General features: G+C 39.9%; 2 protein-coding genes across 2 annotated transcripts; one reads left to right on the plus strand and one right to left on the minus strand.

The window, feature by feature from the left end:
- The first annotated feature begins 1,373 nt into the window (after nt 1-1,373).
- On the plus strand, nt 1,374-10,170 carry LOC139724411 (E3 ubiquitin-protein ligase RNF103-like). The gene is made up of 4 exons (XM_071635556.1): nt 1,374-1,723; nt 3,134-3,276; nt 4,328-4,443; nt 5,205-10,170. The coding sequence occupies exons 1-4, from the start codon at nt 1,489-1,491 to the stop codon at nt 7,126-7,128; spliced, it is 2,418 nt and encodes an 805-aa protein (XP_071491657.1). The 5' UTR covers nt 1,374-1,488; the 3' UTR covers nt 7,129-10,170.
- A 1,486-nt stretch (nt 10,171-11,656) lies between these two features.
- On the minus strand, nt 11,657-15,136 carry LOC139724382 (uncharacterized). Its single transcript, XM_071635528.1, has 4 exons — nt 14,854-15,136; nt 13,001-13,224; nt 12,352-12,498; nt 11,657-11,758 (listed from the first exon to the last, which is right to left on the minus strand). The coding sequence occupies exons 1-4, from the start codon at nt 15,134-15,136 to the stop codon at nt 11,657-11,659; spliced, it is 756 nt and encodes a 251-aa protein (XP_071491629.1).
- Between the last annotated feature and the right edge of the window lie 188 nt (nt 15,137-15,324).

Raw genomic sequence — 15,324 nt, forward strand, 5'->3', positions numbered from 1 at the left:
TGTCTCAGGTGTACGGAGTGACGTCAAGATCGGCACGACTCTATCGATGTAATAGTCATTATCACATGATATGATTCTGATTATTCTTATTAGCTTTCCATGATTTTTTGTTTACTCGGTCATAAGAATGGATCAGGAACCTACGTACTGTTTTGTTTTCACAATAAAATGATCTTTAGGAAAATGAGGGTAATGATTAATGAAATCAAAGTATTTTTCTTTCTCGACCTTATGTCTTGTTAAGCAGAGTATACAATCCATGAAAATAAATGCGGGCATTTTGGCCCTACTGGAATACATTTTCAATAAATGAAATAATTCCGGACTTCTAACTTGAATGGTAATAGGAGCCACACATTGCAGACCAGATACACTTTTGTCCACAGGTTATAAGGACAGTACTCAGTGTGTATAATTGCAACTGTGCGATGCTCATTTATCAATTTGAAATTTCTACAGCTGGTTTTCAGGGTCAAAACAACAAAACATACAAAACAATAAGAGAGGGGAGGGGAAGGGTGACATGGACATAAGAATCGAAGAACAGCATGCAATAAAACACGCGCGAGGGAAGTTTCCCCGATATCCCATCCCTCTCCTGTACTCTAATGTCGTGTATGCAGAGTACATTTTTGATACTTTGTTAATTGTGTTACTTTACAAGCCGTGTCTGTAGGTGCCACGAATCCTTCAGGGCTCATGCAGGTGACTGTAATTGATTCGCACTTTGCCCGATTTTGAAGAAAATACAGTAATGCATTCAATAATATACCTATGTTAGTATATTCACATTCGCTTTGCACAAGGCCGATTTAAATGTCCCGCACTTTACCCCAATTCCTTTATTTACATTTATCGACCGCGCGCTAAGCGACTTCCGGGTAAGTTTGTTTTCGACGCGAAAATGGCTACGAAGCCGTTACGTATCTGTCTGTAGTGATACGCTCCAGGATTCCCCGCTGTTTCTGCACCGGTAAGGTTGTCATCGGTCGAGCAGAAGATGCGTGATAACTTCTAGTCACTTTCCATCGTCAACCAAGAAGGGTCTTTTGGATCATTCTTTCCCTTCTGAACTCGGATTAAATAGAGATAGATCGTAGACGATTGGCAGGGACCTCGCAACGGAGCGGGCAACATCGTATGGGGAGCAGATCGGGAGGGAGTGCTGCTGTGCATAGAGTCATGGCGTTTCTGCCACGTAAGCCTTATTTGGACTTCGGACTGCGGGTAATTTTGAGTATGTCTACACCTGAGTAACTCTCCGGAATTGTGTGTCTGAAATAAGACCAAAAAGAACAAGGACTTATCAATATTAAGTTGAAAAGGCATGTGTGACAGTAAACGAGGCTCTGTCCGAGTGCTACAGACTCTATTCAAATCTTCTCATGCAGATGTGAAAACTATATTTTCTTTTCATGTGAAAGCATGGATGTTGATTAAACTAAAGTCCTTATAACTCGAGAGAAAACCGATTTCTGAGCTAGCAAAATGGAGATGCTGGTGAAGAAAGTTGTGTTCCTGCTCATGTTTACCCTCCTGCTCTTCATGGTGGCAAGGCTGCTTGAATTGATCGCCTGGTATGAGACGGGTCTGCTGATGATGAAGTTGGTCGACCCGGTGTCGCTGAGCGTGAAGAAACTCAAGAGTCTGCTGGACGGAAGAGGGCTGAGCTACGAAGGCGTGGTCGACAAAGCTGAGCTCACGCATCTATTAAAGGCATCTGGTAATTTGCGTTTTCCAGATCAGTAGCTTATTGCCAGTATTGGTCATTGTAGAAATATGAAATCATATTCATTTTACTGTTTGGTTATATAATAATCAGATATGTATTGAGGAATTTTGCATTCCCATGTTCTTCTGCCCAAAAGTGATATGTTTACGAGAACAGTTTGATATATGATCTTCTCTTATTGATATCTCCTTCTGTTACTGATACTCTGTGAGATTTTTATTGGATCATATCTTGCCAGTGTAGGGTGATTTATTACAATTGTACCAGTACTCAGTCATATTCTAGACTTTCAAGATAACATCTCTCTGTGCTGAACTTCAAAATTTGCCAAACTATTACCTGAGTGCATTTTCTCCCCCTCTCTCTTTCTCTCTCTTTCTCTCTCCCTCTCTCTCTCTCTTTTTTTTTTTTTTTTGGGGGGGGGGGGGTATTCAGCTTTTTAGCCAGTTCATATTTAGGCAACTTTTTTGTTGTTGTTGTCTCTTATTTCAAAGGATGGGTAGTATTGAACAAGACAGAGTGTGATGCATCAAAAACTGCAAGATCATGATATGCAAACAATGTCAACATTATACAGTGCACTCCCGTTATAACGAAATGCTCGGGACCGGCAGGTTTCTTTCGATATAACGAAATTTTGTTATAACAGAACAAATACAATATACAACGAAAACAAGGAAACCACGCATATAGATCATATTCTGTTTGCTGAATACTCATACTGTGGAAAGCTATGTGAAGTGGGATGGGACTATTGTATTACAATATTAAATGCACGTTCCCCTCAGAAACTGTGCGTGACACACGGAGTGAACGAACAGTGATGTGAAGCATCGCCCGTGCAGAGACGCTATAAATGCTTGTTCTGCTACATATTTTCGAAAGCAATTCGTATTTCGTTATAATGGAGCACATTTCTTTTGTTTTTCTTTGTCAGTGGCGCTCGGAGAAGACTTCTTGACAACGAAAATTTCGCTATAACCGTGTTCGTTATAAGCGAATTTTGTACCATAGACTTTAATAGTGTTCATTTTGGGGCCATAAGTTTTACTTCGTTGAACGAAATTTCGTTATAACCGTGTTCATGTAACGGGAGTGCACTGTACGCAAAAGAAATCATGGTTGCTAAGGAATGACAAAGCCCACCTGACTTTCTTGTGAGCAGAATCCCTTCTCCTCTATTGTAACAAAGTGCAAACACACAACAAGAAACCAATTGATGCATGATTTGAGAATGCTGTAAATCATCAAACATTTACAGTCCAGGGCAAAGGTTACATGAGATGTGATTTTCCCTTCTTTTTTTTACATGATGATGATGATGATGATGATAGGTAATTCTTCAAATGTAAGTTTTTAATGTTTTTTTTTAATCTTGAATCTGATTGTTTTTATCATCAGGAGGTGTAATGGAGGGAGAGGTGCTGATGATGGAGGCAGAGGCAAGTGCTGAAGAGGAAGAGGAAATGACTACCAAGTTCAGCAGCAAGTCCCAATTTGATGAGGAGGTGGAGGATAAGAAGGACAGCGTGTGGCTGGTCCAGGTAAGAACCTCATCTGGTTGCTATGGACGACTGGTACTTGCATTCTCTGGTAGAACAGTACGTCCTCTGTTAGCACAGTGATGGCCTCTGATCACATCTTGGTAGCATGCTCCTCATGTTAATCTTCGTAAGGGAACCAACATCTACAGGATGCTTTGTAATTGTAAAACTCTCGATCTGCTTGTGCCTCCTTGCTTGGCACCTTAAATGATCATCATATCTCTCCCTCTGTTTATCTCTTCAACTCATTATTTTTCCCCCTCTTCCCAACCACATTATTTCCTGTTAATGGGCTATGTAACTCCCCACTGCATCTCTTCTTCCATCTTTCTTCCATCTCTCATTCCATCTCTCCTATCTCTCATTCCATCTCTCCTATATCTCCTATATCTACTTCCATCTCTCCTATATCTCCTATCTCTCCATCCGCCTCTCCTATATCTCCTATCTCTCCTTCCATCTCTCCTATATCTCCTATCTCTCCTATATCTCATATCTCTCCCATATATCCTATCTCTCCTTCTATCTCTCCTATATCTCCTATCTCTCCTTCCATCTCTCCTATATCTCCTATTTCTCCTTCCATCTCTCCTATTTCTCCTTCCATCTCTCCTGTATGTCTGGGATATATGCACATATGTGAATGCATATCAATTATATTTTGTGCAAGCATGTGTATAATGGGGTGAGATCACTACAATGTTGAAAAGTTTGAATTTTGTTTCAAAATTATTCATACACACTTTACACACTGACCCTCACATTCATATGATTGGTAGCTCATAGAGAAGACTGATGTCATCAAGTCGTCAAGGTTGATATGCCAATGTGATCAAGCTGGTCTGCCATATCTAGAAAGGCATCTTTTAAATTCAGTGCCAAGGTCATCTTTTATTTTCTAGCAAGTCTTGTAACAAACTTTTCCAAGGCTGTGATGAATTAAATCTCGAATTTTAAGTGAATATATAACTAGGTAAATGAAAGAGGGATATACAAATTAATCTTTTATTGCTAAAAAAAAACCCCAACTATTTTGCCCTTTAAATTTCAGGTTATTCCAAGAAATAATGGCCCCTTGCTTGGACGGAAAGCATGGTCGACTGTGGTGAAGAAACTGTCCAGATTCGGTATACGGCATGGAACATTTGACTGCTCCATAGATCCCATGTAAGGGAATCATTCCATACTCTACATAATGCTGATTCCTATGGCTGTCTGTATTCTACTAGGTACAATTTTTGTAAAGTGAAAGCTCTTGTGTGATTTTGTTGTCTGAAAATCTGATGAGGATGATAAGTTGACTTAAACTTCTAAGATATTTTGAATGTTTATGATAAATAAAGAGACATTAGTGGGACACAAAGTCTGATAAACTTTGTGAAGTTGTGATATTGTGTTTAAAATCATTAGCATGATGCAGCTGAGGTTAGGGGTCAAAGGTCAAGAACAGGTTTTGCCTTGAAATCTTATGAAGAAATTTGATATTGCTACACACCTGTGGAAGTCTATATCAGTGGACTTCTGAAATGGTATTGATACCTTGGTATAAAGGACCACTTTCTGCATCATACATGGAGTATAAATCTGAAATAGTTTGACCCCACTCAAGGACAACTCACTGCATACACCGTCACTGCCAAAAAAAAGAAAAAAAAATCAATCAACATAATAATACCAGTTACTTTGATATGGTGAATGTCAGAATTAATAATATGCCATATACACACTTCTAATGTCCGTGAATGATGTAAAGATATTAGTCATGTAAAAGGAATCCAGTGTTCTAATTATTTAGTGAAGACGGCAACCACATGTTAAGACATTACTTTCATTGACTTCGATTTGAATATCTTAGCCGTGAAGACTTTTGCAGAAAAACCCCAGGGGGAATCACAGATGAACTAATTTCACGTTTTTCTTGGTTGCAGAATTTGCAAACAAAAGCACTGGAACCTACCACTGTTGCTTCTGGCCATGCCAGAGGGACACCGATATAAACATCATGTTACCATGGCAACCTTCACATCGGCAGGAAAAGCCAACCAGATCATCAGTTGGGTCAACACACAGCTGGCGCTCCGGGTGAAGACGCAGAAGAGGATAGCAAGCCACACCTTCCCTGCTGACCTGGTCAAGAGTGAAGATGCTGCTGTCAAGATGGTGCTCCTTTCACAAAGCAAAGAACCCCCCATGTTTTTCTCGGCCCTGAATCTGAAATACTCTGGACGAGTCAAATTTGTTTTTGTAAATATAAAGAGGGATAGCATTGATTGGGAATTGGACAGAGATCTTGCTGAAAATTATCCAAAATACTTTATTGTCACTCCGGAGGGAAAGAGAATCTATGGTGATAAAAATGGAGAATACTATAATTACAAAGCATTAGATATCTACCTTCATACTTTGTCTCCCGAAGCAAATGATATCTTTGTACTCTCCTTCACCATTGTCAACATCGTCTGCTTTATAGGACTCTTTGTTGTGCAGGGAGGCATGGCTAAAAGGGTATGCACTTTTATTTGGACGTTGGGCAAGTACAACATCACTTTTATATTGCTATGGTTACCGCTTCTTGGCATCATCCAGCTGCCATGCATGTCCCCTATCCTAGATTACATCTACAGCTTAATTAGGCTGACTGCTGACACCCGACTTATGGTCACGCTGAGACAGGACTGGCTGATGTATTCCGGCCACTCCTACATCACGATCGCCACTTTCCTCCTCTTCTGCCTCTTCGTCCAGCGCATCTCGAAAAAGCTCCACCGTCCGTCCCACGAGGACAATATGACAAGTGCTACGTGGTTGCGTGCGTCCCTGGCAGACTTCTACAGCTTCCTCCTGCGCCCGTCTCCGATGTTCCGAAACCGATCGCCCCACACAAGTGACCATCTGGAAGAAGGACTGGATCTGCTGATAGAGCAGATGGCTGTACCGGACCTGTGGCTCCACCCAAAGATACCATCAACCTACATCAAAGACCTCTTGACTTGGCGCTACACCTGTGACTGGCTTGAGAACCCCGCACACAGCTTCGAAAATGACTCCTCGGACTCCGAGAGAGAGTGCACTGGGTGCAGGGAGCACAAGAAAAGGTGTCCCATACTGAACCAGTGTGTACCAAGAGGCAAGACTGACTGTAGGTGTAAATGGCGTGTCAGTTCTTTAGCAGGTAAAAAGCAAAATACTGAATACAGGCCATCTGGCAGGGATAGTGATAATGGTAATATCTTTGTCGTTCAGCCAAAGAGTATAAAATCATCGTGTAGTCATGCAACATGTGATAATGAAGGTGCACATAAAATACATGATAGTGGTGCTAGCTTTGATACCGATACCAAACCCAAGAGATCAGAAGCAGAATTAAAAGAAAAAGTCCCAGACAATGAGACACCCACAAAGAGAAAAAATGAAATGAAGTCTGATGTAACAATATGCAAAGGATGTGAATTTGGGCCTGACTCAAGTCAAATAGAACCAGAAACCATAGGTGAACACAAACAATCTATAGAGAAACACACAGGACCAAACAATTCCAGTCCACCCTCCCCGACCAAGAGAAATACACCAAAATGTTATTCAGAAGTGGAAAAATCCAGGACCAGCTCCCGCCGATCACAAACAAGGCCCCCTCATGATCCCTGGCCCCAGAGTATGATCTTTAATGCGCAGTGCGCCATCTGCCTGGAAGCCTACACACACGGGATGGAACTGTGCGGCTTGCCGTGCAGTCATGCATACCACCGGCAGTGCATTGTGGCTTGGCTAAACAATGGCAATCATGTGTGCCCAATATGTAGGTGGCCTGCATACAAGAAAAAGGGCTACAAGTTGTCCAAGCACATGGAATAACATTTTAGTAAAAACCCTATGCTCCCCCAACCCCCTCATGTATATGATATTACTTGCCGAAATTTAGTAAAAAGAATGCTAGAAAGACTTTAAAACCACTGGGTTTTAAAATTCAGCATTCTGCTATTCTCTGCTTAAATAAATGTGAAGTACTCAGTCGAAAACATCAGGACACTACGTGTGGTTGCAGGATGCCATTGCATCTTTTTCTGTAATCGATGCAAGTCACTCTGAGACCAGTAATCCATTCTTCTCAAACTGTTCAGTCTCAACAGTTTATAAAATTACCCATTTGCAAGAAAATAGAAAAGTTGACTGTATTCCAATAGATTTCACCTATAGTGTACTTTTGAACTGTTATTATTTCTGTCTTTTTAATGTAAAGTCAATCTATTTGTCTGTTTTCAGTGAAAAATCATGGCCTGTGGGAATATCACTTTTCCTATGTGTTTGGAATACCATCGTAAGTCATCACTAGATGAAGAATCCTTCATGTCAGAATGTTTTGACACATTGTAATATTTTTTTTTTTGCCTGACTGCTCATTATTCAATATGATTACTATAGTTTTCACGGAAATCCTCTGATGTCTTGTGACTGATGGCATTGCAAACTTACCCCACACAGAAAGTACAGTGTGGTCCAGCAAATACAGTTTGGTGCAAAATGAAGAGGACTGGTTGATACAGATGTTGAATGGAGGAGTTTGCAGGGGAATAAACCCCAAACAATTGAAATAAAAAGAGTTGTAGCTCAAGAGGCTGACCAGAAAAAGACAAAGAGAGAGAAAGTTTTTAGATTGCTGAAGTGCACCACTCATGTACGCACTTGCTATTAAATATTTGATGATGTAAAAAGACTTGGCAACAGCAATCTAGTCATTTCTTGATATGCAATAACGTCATCAAAGCCCAACTTGGGTTTTCTTTGGGGAAATGACATTCTTGTGTTGGTTTGAACTTTGCTGTCAATTGTTTATGTCACTTCATATTCATTCTCAGTGCCATGCCACAAATAATGAAAGTGAAATTGTGTGTCTGGAGAAAATTTGGAGGTGTGCAGTCTGCACTGTGCTGTGATTTTGTAAACACCAATAACTTCTCTCGCAAGTTTTGTCAACGAGTGTAGTAAATGATCATGAGGTTAATGGAAAATTTTTGGGACTTATTGATCCAATTCTTTTGTATTTGATGTGTGTCAATTTTGTGTGAAAAACATATCAGTGTTTCTACTATTTTTGTTTTTGTTTTTTTAATCCCAGTTGAGTTGATATGTATGTACATGTACATTTCAAGTATTTGCAGTACTCAAGTCACATGACTTGTGTTTTATAGAGACAGGTCACATGATTTTAAAAAAATTTCTCTTTACTAGCCACTTCAAATCTTTTGTGACATTTTTCATGCGCACACTTGCTGGTAGGAAATGAAAGGTGAGGAAATGAGAGATGCCTTGGCTGCAGACTAATCTCTAACTAAAGTGACATTCCATGTCAAAAGGATATGCACTGAATAGTCATAACTACCAATGTGATCGATGGTGAAATAAGAAATAATCCTTTCAATCCTGTAAAAGTGGACATTTTTGCGGTGTTGAAATTTTCATGCATTTCGCGCGACCAGAAACTAACGCGAAAATAAAAGCATGCGAATATTTTTGCTTGCCATGTGTTCCAGTAGCTGATGTCTTGATTCCGTGGAATTAAAAACATGTGAAACTCTTTTTACTCTTGCGAGCGTGAAAAATTAGTCATGCAAAAATATCCACTTTTACAGCATCTTGTTTTTACACCTGAAGATACAGGAGCTTGATGTTTACAGTGCTGTATTTGTGTTGACCATGCCCAGAGAAATGCGTATAATTTATGTATCTGATAAAACCAACCCATGTCATCTTTTGTCTGTCTTGTATGAACCCACTGCCTATGAAGGATACAATGTATGGACTCTATCGGGAATTACCAGGACATGCAGGCAGTGATTGTTTTGTTTGTTTTTTCCATGTCGTTCGCGTGATGCAAAGAGATCACACTATTCTGCGTAGAGAAGACAAATAATTCCAGATTTATACAGTTGACTCCTGTTATAACGAAGTCCTCAGGTCAGGCAGCTTTCTTTCGTTATATCGAAATTTCGTTATAACTATTAAAACAAATAAACAATGAAAAATTTAGAGCTGATGATGTTGGGGCCTGAATTTTTACTTCGCTTTAACCGGAATTTGGTTACAACCATGTTCGTTATAACAGGAGTGCACTGTAGTCTATCATACAGATATTGCCCTTTTTAGTGGTGCAATATAATATTGACATTTCCGAGGGAGTTATATTTTGTATCAAGGAGAAAATATAACTCCCAAGGGGCTGTCAAGTGTTATATTACAACAGACAAGGCAATGTATGTTATATTTCATGTTCTACATGAATACACATTTCATTACAGCCCTGTTGGCTGCCAGTCAAAATTCTTGAATTGTATCACCTGATGCAATGTCATTGCTCACCATTTAGCAATTCTAATCCTTAGCTGCGTTAGTCACAGAATTACATTATGACCAACACTAGACCATTAAATTTTAATGAAAGTTTTTATCTTGGTATTCTCTAAATACACCTTTGGAAAATATTATTTTAAATGCTATTACCAGATGTTTTAAACAAAACCAACAATATGAACAAAATATGACAATGTAACCCTTCAATACATCTGATCTCCATATGCATTTAAAGATCTTTTCTTTCATCCGTGGCAGATATCTGGAATGAAGATGTGGTTGTAGGAGATGGTTGAACAATGCACAAAGAAAATTGACATCAGAGAAATATATGGAGATAAAATTTCATTTTTATTCATGATCTTGCTTGCACTACATGTATTCCTATTTCAACAGTCAGAGACAATACAATATTAAAAGGCTTGCAGAGGTCGTAATGTTCTGTAATGTGCCAATTCCTCAAGACAGCTGAATAACTTTTATGATTGACATATTTGCAGGAAGGGGGGGAAATGGATGAAAACAAAAAATAAAGCACTCTGGGACAATGTGAAGATATATACTGCTTTTGTTGTTATGTTTATTGGAGTGAAAGTATGCTTCTACATTAAGGCGTGTGTGTGTGTGTGTGTGTGTGTGTGTGTGTGTGTAGGGGCTAAAACACGAGTGAGCACGAGGCTGTAATGAATTAGATGCCAAGTATGGAGCCAGACTGCAAATTTAGTCCCCCCCTAATGTCAATGTGAACTTGGCAGGCAGTAATCTTACTGCTTCTGATGTGTTTACTGGAGTGAAAGTATGCTTCTACATTATAAAAGATGTGTGCGTAGGGGATAAATAATGGGGTGAGCATGAGGCTGTACAGTGCATTAAATGCACAGTCACAGTCAGACACAGGAATGCGCCAGACTGCAAATTTCATTCCCCCCCCCCTCCCCCCCCCCCCCCCCCCCTTCAATGTGGACATAGTTCACAGGAAAAAAAGAATAATGCTGGCACCACATAGCAATTTTGCTCTAGTGGAAAAGAAAAGCTCCAAAACTGTAGTCTCTGCAATATGAATCAATGACTGCTAAATGACAGCTGTTTTCATATGTAGAATTTCTGCACCACACTTGAAAATGATGATGATGATGATGATGATGACGATGATAATGATAATAATGATAATAATGCAATGATTTGCAGAAAAATACCTACAGAATGAAAGTCATGCATAAAAACAAAGGGGAGAACACAAATGTGTTCTTGATTTAGGGTTGGTTCTGGCACAGTGAATTGGCAGAACTGACAAGTGCGGATGTTCTGAATGCAACTACTGGTACATACTTTTTTGTGGAGATGAGTTCTGACAAGAAGTGCGTAATTTGGGGACAGGTTAACTGTATGCCCGTAGGAGGGCATCTTGACTTCCACAAGGGTAACTACCTTACTGTTTGTGAGTTCAGGAAATTTCAAGTTGTGTTTCGAGCTACTCGCCACATTTCATTAAGAAACATGCCATAGGGCAGCAATTGATCAAAGATTATAGCAAATCTGTACCATGTCCTTCCATTCAAACAAGAAAATGTGATATATCATCATATCACTGTTTCCTTGTATGAAGTGAGCATCCTGTTGGAGTGATCCCTTGTCTGTAGATATACAGTAACTAAACCTCACACAAGTCAACAAAAGAATCAAATAAAAAGTTTAGGACTTTTACTGTATTTTCAATCTTACTATTACAATTCTATTATTTGTTTACTGGTTATAGACAAAATTAGATAAGAAAAAAAAATGACCAAACTTTCCAAAGGCAAGATCAAATTCTTTACAAAGGGCAATGAATATAAAATCTCTTTTGAGCAATAAATATAAAATCTCTTTTGAAATGTACAAGTGTTCATTCCACACAGCAGATCCATATCCTGGGGGTTGGGGTATCCAGCAGCATCAATGATTTGAGTGTTTACCGTTCCCACTTTGCATGCCACCTCCAGAGAAAGACCATAACACCGTGGTAACACCAAGTCCATATTAACACGGTGAGGAGTCACATATTAGCTTTCATCTCCCACCGATTCTTGGCCTCGAAGCCCCAGGCGAGCTTTTTCTTCTTCCGCCGCCTCTTGGCCGCTTTCTCCTCTTCTTGTTCCTGAACAAACAAAAAATAATTAAAAAAAAAAATAAAGAGATATTTTCTCCCACTAAGTATGTTGTAAATTCAAACCTCAACCTTCACCCCTCTGATTAATATTCCCTTGCTTTCATTAATATGTCGTATATATAGTTAATACAGGGCTCAACACTAACGTTTTTGTTTGGTGGCCCGGTTGGTCCACTGGAATTTTTGGTGGCCTGGAAAAATTATGTAGTGGCCCAAAATAAAAGCAGCAAAAATTAATTTTGAATCTTAGTTACCTGACATGAAACCAGTGTGAAAATAACAGAATGCAAACTTTTTGCCTATTGAATGTGATACTTTTTCATATATTGATTCCACAGAATTAAAAACAAGTAAAATCTATCTTACCCTGTCCAGTATGAAAAAAAAAAAATTCACTAATACAGTAAACATTAAGTTTATGAAATGGAATTTTCACTGGAATAAAACAATTTTATCATACAGAAATATTGTAACATTTACCGGCGTGTGCATTATGTAGGGATTCACCTAATTGTCGGTCTAATTTCTTTGACATTAATAATTTGCTTAGAATGAGCAAGGACCTCCACTTTCACAACTACCGTTTTCCACTTGATGTAGTCCCTTGCATCAGCAGCCTTGGCTATCTTACAACCAAGTTCTCTTTTGGCCAATTGGTCACTCATTTCCTCCGCAGCTTCAAAGTCTCCTTCGGCCACAGCTTTGTCCAGTCTCTTCTCAAGGCCGCTCTGAAAGAGCAGGACATAAATGAATGAGGCACGCTATTTCTTTATCACTATATCAGTACAATCAGGAGCAACATTTCAGACTAATGTACTTTAGCTGAATATACAGTAAACCTGAAATTTACTACATGACAATATCCTCATTAATAGGCACATTTAGTTCTATTTCTGATTCACACGGTTGAGGCTGACCTTAAGACACACTCAACACATGCCACTATGAAACATCTCATGTCTGGAGGCTGAAATTATGCCTCCTTGCCTCCCCTCCCCCCCCCCCCCCCCCCCCCCCCCTCCCCCCTCTACACACACAGATTCTCCATAATCACTTTTTTTTGGGGGGATGTATCTTTTTGTCAAGCTCTGTAGCCATATGTGAACTATTACAAGCTACTAGTTTTAATGACCAGCTTTTGCTATACATGTCTCCCTCACCACTAACTATACACAGCCCTGTCTCTGCACACAACATGATGTGTACAGCGACAGGGCTGTGTATAGTTACCTCATCACTTACCTTTGGTGCAAACTGTCCGTGGTCAACTCCTTGGCTGATATGGGCGTTGACATTCAGGTAGCCCTTCAGAGTGTCCCAGTGTTCCTGTTGAGATTGGGATGACCTCTGCTTGATCTCTGACCCCTCCCCCATTGCAGGGTTGTTGACACTGCCATCAGAGTGCTGGGGCTTATTCAGAGGGCCTTCCACAGGGGGAATGCTGTGATAACCACCTGTGCAGTAGCATTTAAAATGCCAAGATGAAAATGCCTCCTAAGGTACAACCACTGGAAGCCTGATATCTACAAAATTCATAGCATGACCACACTACATGCACACAGATATGCGAAATGAGTGCACACAATAATTTGGGTAACCAAAGTGGCAGTTCACAAATGCAAAGCTTACTGGCTGCTGCAATGAATACTGCAAAGTTTTGGCATTGCAGCTGTGTTCATGTAAAACTGCTTCATCAATTGATACCCACAGCTTCCTGTTTTGCAAATACTCAACACACTGAGAATTATGGACAAGGGAATCAAGATAAAAACTGAGAAAGTCAGCATCACTTTTCTCACTTTTTTTTTCTTTCAAATTAAGTGTAATATTCATTTGATACATCTGTCTTGAAGAGTTTTAAGCTTTTAAACATACCAGTATGTTAAGAGTCCTCTTGGGCATTGACATCATAAAGAGCAAATGGTGCAACTCAAAAGAAAAAGAAGTACATGGGGCAGATATGATACGAATAACATATTACCACGCTGATCGCTGGCCTACACTTAAATGTTAAATATACGAAGTAAATGCCACTAACCAAAGTCTCTTCTCCTCTTCCTCCTCCTCCTCTTACGTCTGTAGCCTTCTTCAACTTTTTCTTGTGCAGCACACACACGCTTATCTTGTAATTCATGAAATTTCTGTGGAATACAAACAAATGAAGTGAACAACACAGGAAATGACTGAATTGTGCATGATACTGTAAACATCAATATTTTTGTGTGATTAATTTTTCGCGCTGAGCGGCTCAAAAACATATTGGCAGGTTCTTGAATTCGTGCTGCACAATTGTTAACCTATTCAAAATGTGCAGAGAAAATTGTGAATATATTTCCATGGGTTTTAGAATTTGCTCTAGCCAAAAGTAGTGTGAAACATGCAAAAATTAATGAACCATGAAAATGTCTGTGTTTACAGAACAGTATTCAATCACAGACTACAAGTGTGAAAGTGAGAAAGTGACCATCTCATCTTGGTCATCAAGTGAAGAAGAGAGATGACCATTTAAGCAGACATTGTGTGTTTCTGGTATAAGAGGGTCACTAATGCCAATGCCACACAAATTTACTAAAAATATCCCTTGCGGAGCAGAACCTGGTATATTCCAGACAAGAATATTGTGGCTCTAGCGCACGGATAGAAATTCAAGATTGGACAGTCCGACCTCTCTTATAAATCCGGACATATTGGCACTGGCGCTCATCCGAATAAAGGATTTGGCCGGATATGAGACTTGATGTTTAATACATGCATCTGCCTACCTAACTGCGACCAGCCCGAACGCGAATAACTGTGTACCAGGAGCGCCCGCCCTGGGGTTACTGCCTACCAAACAGTAGCTACTCGCATACGCGTAAATTTACACAATATGTAAATTTTGCATCAACATGGAACATCCTCGTCAGCAGGTCTGCCTTCAGCTTCAGAATTGGTATAGATCTAAACGTTTACATGATAATATTCTAATTTCTATGTCAAGAAGTGGGAGGAAAAAAAAACCAAAATCTAGTACAAGTCTTCAACTTACTGGGCGTCAGCATAGGTAATTCAGAATGGTATGGTAAAAATGATAAAATGGTCACGTGCCTTAAGTTTGTCAGCCGTAATGGTCGTTTTCAACAAAATTGCATCCGACTTGTCCACCGGACTGTTCGGTGGATTCTCAGCCGAAACCTCGGGGGTGAACGCCGAACAAGCACCGCTGGGTGACTTACGGCTGCCGGCCTTCTCAGCTCTCTCTTCCACCAAGTTGTCATATCTCTCAAGTGATTGACTTGCGCATTTCCGTTTGGGGGAAGATGTTAATGATTCCGAGCTGTCAGAAGACAAATCTTCATCCAAATGATCGGGTAAAATTGATAACATTTTGTTCCCGTCGGCTAACGTGAAACACCGTCCCTTCTTTCGAGTTGTAATAGCGGAGAACTTTTTGGACAGCTTTAATCAAAATGTCTCCCTCTACCGCTGGCTTCAGTCGCAGCGTCCCATCCTGTTGCGGAAGAGATTCAAGCAGGTGATTGGTTGGCTGAAATAACAACACTCATCACCGCGAA

Source organism: Diadema antillarum, unplaced genomic scaffold (genome assembly GCF_040938485.1).
Source record: "Diadema antillarum isolate AM-2024a unplaced genomic scaffold, OU_Dant_1.0 scf00000212, whole genome shotgun sequence".
NCBI lineage: Eukaryota > Metazoa > Echinodermata > Echinoidea > Diadematoida > Diadematidae > Diadema > Diadema antillarum.